We start from the raw sequence: 7,605 nt of genomic DNA on the forward strand, positions 1-7,605 counted from the left end.
GGTTGTTACGGTGTTGAATTAATTAATTGATAAAGATGCTAGTAAAGTGTTTTTTAAAAAAATTATTTTTTTTATAATTTTTATAACACGACTTATTTACTGATGATGATTTGTGTTAATCATTATATTATTATAGTTTCTTAAGGTAATACTTTAGTTTTTATTTAAATTATTGTATTGTATATAATTCGAATGAAGCAAGTACGTCATATTTTTTTCTTTGGTGGCTTTTTTTAAATATTTCCCTGTAACAAAAACTACCTATTTACTTGTCCTTCAACTCACTTGTGAATTTATCACTGATTATGAAGCCCAAAAATATTTCTGTATGTTAAATATATTTATTATAAAATCAATCACTAATAATGCTTTCAAAAATGCCATCCAAATATAACCATATTGACCGCTTTTTTAAATCAATAATTTTGTGTCAATTAGTAATAGTATATAGGTATAATACATAGGTACCTACACATTATAAGTGTGTATATATCAATATAATAATATTATTGTATTATACATTTGTATATTACAATAGTACACACATATTGAATTATTTAATATATACATTATACAACAAAAATCATCGTATATCCAATTAGTTCATATTCAAAAATTTAAAGAAACTAATATATATATATGTATATTTATTGTTGATTGTTATATCTATATGTAATAGTAAGCATTATAGTACCTGTCAATTCAGTAATTTTTAATTTTTTACTACATTTTAACATCCAGAAATAATTTACAAGTACTACGTAGTAGTCAAAAACCTATCTGTTTTGCATATTAAGTATTACTCAAGAAAGCATACATTTTGTGTTTTTACATAAAACATTAAAAATGCATGGGAATTATATATATTAAATTTATTAAATATAATAAATTATATTATATTAAACTATGTATATTTAAATAAAAATGTATTAAATGCTTGTTATTTATAACAAATTGAAGAAAAAAACAATAAACAACTATGATAATAGGAATAAAAAAAGTGTTATTTAAATATTAATAACATAACATATTATCTGAATATAATTACCATATTATTTACATAATATTATATTGACATATATATATATATGTTATTATGTTAATAAATAAATAAAAAAAATTTTGATATCTAAATTGTTGTAAAATAAAAGTGCCAATTAAAAAAAGAGTGAGCGTCTTATTCAAAATAGTGTTCAATGTCAATGCCACATGATTTCGTACACATCTATCGCTGACTGAGCGCGAGTAGACTAAATATAAGACGATCCGACAGTCACTCGCTTAGTTTCTGTTGCCAGAGAACATTCGCAAGAGTAAAACAAAATAAAAATAAAATATTCGGTGTTATATTTATTAAAGGTGTAAACATGTGTGGAATTTGGGCACTTTTTGGTGTCGATGTACATTCAATTTCTAAATATGACAAGACTTTTTCAAAGATTCAACATAGAGGCCCAGACGCATGGAGATTGGAGTATGATTTAAAAGTGAAAGTAATAAAGAAGAAAAACTTAAATATTAAAATAATATTTTATTGAAAATTAACGACATTTATTTGTTCAGAATATCTGTCTTGGATTCCACCGTCTCGCGATTATTGATAGCCTTTACGGAATGCAACCAATGAAATTACACAAATTTCCATTTGTATCGATGATTTGCAATGGAGAAATTTTCAATTGGAAACAAGTAAATAAATAACAACAAATAATTTAATAATTTTGAAGACGTTAAGAAATAATATTCTTAGGCATTCGAAATTTAAATTATTTTACTAACATATTAGTGTATTACCTTTATTCAATTTTTAATTTTAAAAATATTTATACTACGAGCATTGATTTTATTATTTATATTTTAAGTGAGTTAAAGTGGTTAATACATTTTTTTGGTTGCATATTATTTAAATAAAAATCAATATTAATACATTGCATTCATTGCAAAGTATTAAAATTATCGTCAAATGTAGGTATATTACACATTCCTATTTTACATGCATTTATTTCATTATTTGGCTGTTTAGCCGTATACACTTTACATACTTGTATTATCGCATATCATCGTTTTAATTTTATTCTTACCATATCCAAGTTCAAGATAACATTAAGTTAAATTTCTTATATATGAATATTATAAAACTGTTTAAGTTTTTAATGATCAATAATAAAAATAAAAAAACTATAGAAAAAATAAATAACTGGAAAATGTTTTTATTACTACAATAATGTTAGCAGCAACTTTGAAACAAATTTCCAATATTTTAAAAATTTATAATAAATTGATTATTATAATAATAATGTTGTTAAACATCTGGGTTTTGTTATAAAATAATACATTTTATTTACGCGTATTTTGTATAATTATGTTAATAGCTTGGAGAAAAACACGGTTTTAATTATGAAACTCAATGTGATGTAGAGAGTGTACTTCAATTATATGGAAGTTTTGGTATCGAAGAAACATTAAAACAGTTAGATGCCGAGTATGCGTTCTGTTTAGTTGATTCGCTAAAGAAAAAAGTATTCATTGCAAGAGATCCATATGGTGTGAGACCATTATTTTATCTGTCATCCAGCAATGGGATTTTGGGAGTATCTTCTGAAGCAAAAGGTAATTATCATTGTTTGTTACCTAATGTATTAAAATGTCCTGCGATATTTCATACTTTGCTATACTACATATTATAATAAGAATCATTTTATTTATTGTGTTGTATTGAAATATGAATATAGAGAAAGGTTGATAATTAATAATATTTTAAAGAATGATTTTTTAGTAATAACCAAATTCATAAATTATAAAAATATATGACGCATTTAAATTCACAATTTATTCTAAAAAAATGTTTATACTTTATTTGCATTATTCTACACATTTAAATACTTTTAAAACATTAACATCTTATGTAAATAAATATGAAAATCGAGAAATGTGTATGCAAATTTAATTATTAATATTTAATGATATAAAATACTGATTATTATAATGCTTAAGATTAACTCTATATTGTAGTTATAAAGACACTCGAGAATAAAATTATTTAACTAGTGTTCAAATGTGATTTATACTTACTTACAATTTTAAAAATAGTGTTACAAGTACAAATAGTACAATTAGTTATATCGGTTATTAATTATGATTTTCAATCTAAATGTTATCAATATTATTATTTCATCATTTTTTTTTTATGTCGAAACAAAAATTAATATAATTCCGTTGTAAAGTAATACAGCAGCTACCTATATAAAGTTATAATGTTAACTTTATCAATTTCTTTTAATGAGACACATAATTATTAAAAAACATTCTTGAAAATTAATTATTTTAAAATGAAATCACTATATGTATAATACACAATATAATATATATATATAAGTCTAACCTTTAACACAACAGGTCAATAAATCATATTATCTAACCCATTTTTCTATTAATTTATTCTATCTTTTAAAATTGTAATTAATTATTACCCAATTATAATAGTTTACTATGGTTAAATATTAATAATTAAGAAATTATAATTTGTCTCAAATTAAATTTATAAATGTTAAAGCATTACATTTTTTAAATGTAAACAAATTACTAAAAGAGAAAACTTAAGATTTATAATAAATAAAACTAGAAAAACAAAATAATTTAAATTCACAAATTAATTTTTAAAAGGATATTTTTTTTTTTAATTACTTTTTACTTTTTTAAACTTATATTATGCATTATACAATAGTATAGATTATTGTATAATGCCTACACATATATTGCTAGCTATTGGTTTATTAGTTATTATATAAGAAACAAGATATATTATTAGTTGATATATATGTATATTGTATATGTATTTGTCATTAAACTACAGTGATGTATAAATTTCTACTCTTTGCTAATCGTCAAATGTTAGGAAAAAAATTTTCTCAAAGTAAATTTCAGATGACTTATATTATAGTTATACTTATGCTTAAAATTAGTAATTATACATAACTCTACTCCTGTTTTTGACATTTGACAATTTTTCGTAACATTTAATTTTTTTTAAACTTTTAAAGTATTATTTATGGCTTATGCGTTAGTTAATGAATTGATTCATTAGTAAAATTTGGTTTAAATCGCGGACAAGTTGTATTTATTTAAGTATACTTATAAAGTTTAATATAATAACAGTAATAACACAATAAAAATTTAATATTTATCCACAGGTTTAACATGTTTGATCGATGAACTTGGACTTACCGAATGGGAAATGAAGCCTTTCCCTCCAGGTCACATAGCTGAATATAGTATTTTGTCTGACGGAAAACTGGAGTTGATTTCATTGAATCGTTTTTTTAAAATCGAGGAACCTATTTTGCCACCAGTACCGTTAGAAAAAGGCACGTTAAACAATTTTATTTTTATTTTTCGTAGACTATTATGATTTGATATTAATGTAAAATTTGATTATAGGTTTGGATAAAGAAAATGTCCATGCTAATATTCGTAATTTATTGACACAAGCTGTTGAAAAGAGAATGATGTCAAACCGTCGTATTGGTTGCTTATTGTCTGGAGGATTAGATTCTAGTTTAATAGCTGCTATATTGGTTAAGTTGTCAAAAGAAAAAGGTCTGCCGTACCCAATTCAGGTAATATAAAAAAAAAAGCAATCATAACATAAAACTTACTCAATGTTTTGTTATAAATAGACATTTTCGGTCGGTATGGCGGACAGTCCGGATATATTGGCGGCAAGACAAGTGGCTAAACACATAGGTTCAGAACACCACGAGGTGCTCTTTACTGCCGAAGATGTGCTGAGCGTACTCGACAAAGTGATATACACGTTGGAAACTGCAGATATCACAACAATAAGAGCATCGTGTGGTAATAATAAAAAAGATCATCATCTATTGTATCCATATAGCTTACATAGGCCAATAGTTAACCTGATAAAGTCTGGTATACACGACATCGTAATATGCTAAAAATTAATGTTTACAGGAATGTACCTGGTGTCACGGTACATAAGTCAAAATACGGATACAGTGGTCCTGTGCAGTGGTGAAGGTGCTGATGAAGTGGCACAAGGTTACATTTACTTCAGGGACGCGCCAACACCAGACCACGCACACAACGAGAGTCTCAGGTTGCTGGGTGATATATTCATGTATGACGGTTTGCGTGCTGACAGAACAACGGCCGCACACGGGTTTGTAATATCTCATAAAGATACATAATATTCCTTATAAGCATACCTAATTATATACCAATAATTAACTATATAAAAAAAAAAATGATTGTATATATGATTGATTATAATTTGCCAATTGAAATTTTCAGACTCGAATTGAGGGTGCCTTTCCTAGACTTGCGTTTTACGCAGTACTTCTTAAGCCTCCCCAAGGAAATGAGACAACCACAAAATAAAATTGAAAAACACCTCCTCCGCTCAGCGTTTGACGGCACAGGTCTTTTGCCAAACGAAGTATTATGGAGGCACAAAGAAGCGTTCAGGTATAATTTATTTAACTATTTGATATGATAATAGTTAGTTATTTCTTATTACTTATTATTACCTACTTATTAGGTAAGTACCTATGTAGAATGTGGGTTTACGCTTACTATCATATTAACCAGAATTATATTCAACAGTCACATAGCTAAAATTTAACTTAGATGAGGTGATAACATTTTTTTAATAAAAATATACAACTCTAAGTTATATTTGAAACGAAGGGCTTTCCTCTACATACATAATTTTTTTAGTAATATCATATATTGTTTTTATGATTTGAGAATTATATCAGTATATAGAATATCGATACAATTATAAACATATAAAAACCAAGACCTAACACCTAAGAGGGAGTAGATATAAATCCATTACCTCTTCGAATCCACTACTGATATCATATATTATATAAATATTAAATACCATATATTATTTTATACCGATGGTTCAATTATATATAGTTAGTATTATAGCCTATAGGTCACATCCGGCTAAAGGCGTTAAGTCATTGAGTTTTTTTTAACTGTTTTTTAAAATTCATATAGATTATGGTCTATATAGCTATGTCTTTGAAGTTACCTTGATATAGGGCATATATGTATCATAATATTAACATAGTTCTATAGTTATTATGTAATCGTTATTCGTCAACTGTCAACGTTAAAAACAATGTATACAAAATTTTTCATCAACCCAGCGTATATTATATATTTGTTTTATACTTGATATATTATAAATTACAATATAGTCGAACACAAACTCCAGGTGATTAAAACATTAAACATTGATAGATTTTTATAAATGTATTATATCCAAGAATCAATTATTTTTCAATTAAGGTTTAGAAGAGATGATTTTTCATCCTTATACAAGAATTGGTACATCATAGGATTAAGATATGTTTCCATTTTAATCTACCGACTGATATAGTGTATGATATCTACCTACTAGAGACTTTTATTTTTATTTATAATTTTTTCATGATTTAGAGGGGTAAAATAAATCGACATGATACTTTTTAAGCTCTTTACAATACTAAGAGAGGATTTTAGAGTGATACTTATAAAAAATAGTTTAAATTATTTTTAACTTTAGTATACCTGTGAATATTTATCCAATTTAAAAAAGGTTTGGTTGTATATGATTTTTAATTCTATAAAAAATAAATTTTGATTTTTTTCTATAAAATGTATTTAATATAACTATACGAGTAATTGTATGGGAAAAAGTTTTTCCTTTTATTTCTGTTAAAATAATTAATACGCTTATAATATTATGGTTGCAGCGATGGAGTTACAACTGTCAAAAAATCATTGTTTAATATTATCCAAGAATGGATCGACCCGAAATACACTGAAGAAGATTTAAAACAAGCAACAGTAAAATATCAACATTGTCCTCCAAATTCAAAAGAATCGCTGTACTATAGGTATGTTTATAATATATACTTCGGTCTACACAGTGTATTATAATGTTACACTATTTAAAATATAAATAAAATACTTTTATCAGTTATCATGTATGTAATTCACATTTTAATATTTTACCTGATATTAATTTCTTCGTAGTGCAACACTTATTTTCTCGTACCAAACCAATTATATATATTTGATATTGTTATTAAAATTTTTTTTAAGTTAACTATGTAAACTTTAATTATTTCTTTAGAACTTTCGTCTATTTATTTAAAATATGATAAAACAAAAATTGACTAAAACAAGGAGTTATTACATATGGTATGTATTTTTATTCAAACTAAACGTTTTAAATGTCTGATTTTTAGGGACATGTTCGAAAAACACTATGAAGGACTATCTTCTAAATTCATGCCTTACTTTTGGATGCCCATGTGGACTCAAGTTAAAGACCCATCAGCAAGATTTATTCAACATTACGCAGCTAAATAATATGCATTTTTTTAAATTTAACGTTAAGCTTTATTACATTATATTGTATTATTATAATTTATAATATTAAAAATCAAAATGTTCTTGTTCCGTATTTATATTAAATACATTAGTATTTTTATTTGTAAAATATTTTTATGTTACAACTTAAAACTACTAAATGATGTTAAATATTGAAGTATTGTTATACAATATTAAACATTACAATTGAACGTA

The 7,605-nt window shown here is 24.9% G+C and overlaps 1 protein-coding gene across 1 annotated transcript; it reads left to right on the forward strand.

Moving 5' to 3' along the window:
- The first annotated feature begins 1,208 nt into the window (after positions 1–1,208).
- LOC114130042 (asparagine synthetase [glutamine-hydrolyzing]) lies at positions 1,209–7,605 on the forward strand. Its single transcript, XM_027994928.2, has 10 exons — positions 1,209–1,493; positions 1,564–1,689; positions 2,373–2,610; positions 4,191–4,364; positions 4,438–4,616; positions 4,677–4,854; positions 4,972–5,179; positions 5,311–5,484; positions 6,768–6,911; positions 7,266–7,605. The coding sequence occupies exons 1-10, from the start codon at positions 1,368–1,370 to the stop codon at positions 7,387–7,389; spliced, it is 1,671 nt and encodes a 556-aa protein (XP_027850729.2). The 5' UTR covers positions 1,209–1,367; the 3' UTR covers positions 7,390–7,605.

The sequence above is a fragment of the Aphis gossypii genome, chromosome 2 (assembly GCF_020184175.1).
Source record: "Aphis gossypii isolate Hap1 chromosome 2, ASM2018417v2, whole genome shotgun sequence".
Classification (NCBI taxonomy): Eukaryota; Metazoa; Arthropoda; class Insecta; order Hemiptera; family Aphididae; genus Aphis; species Aphis gossypii.

Bases quoted from the DNA above. Each gene is read 5' to 3' on its own strand.
- LOC114130042 (XM_027994928.2), top strand. From the start codon at position 1,368: ATGTGTGGAATTTGGGCACTTTTTGGTGTCGATGTACATTCAATTTCT. The intron at 1,494-1,563 runs GTAATAAAGAAG...TTATTTGTTCAG, and splicing joins AGTATGATTTAAAAGTGAAA to AATATCTGTCTTGGATTCCA. The intron at 2,611-4,190 runs GTAATTATCATT...ATTTATCCACAG, and splicing joins AGTATCTTCTGAAGCAAAAG to GTTTAACATGTTTGATCGAT.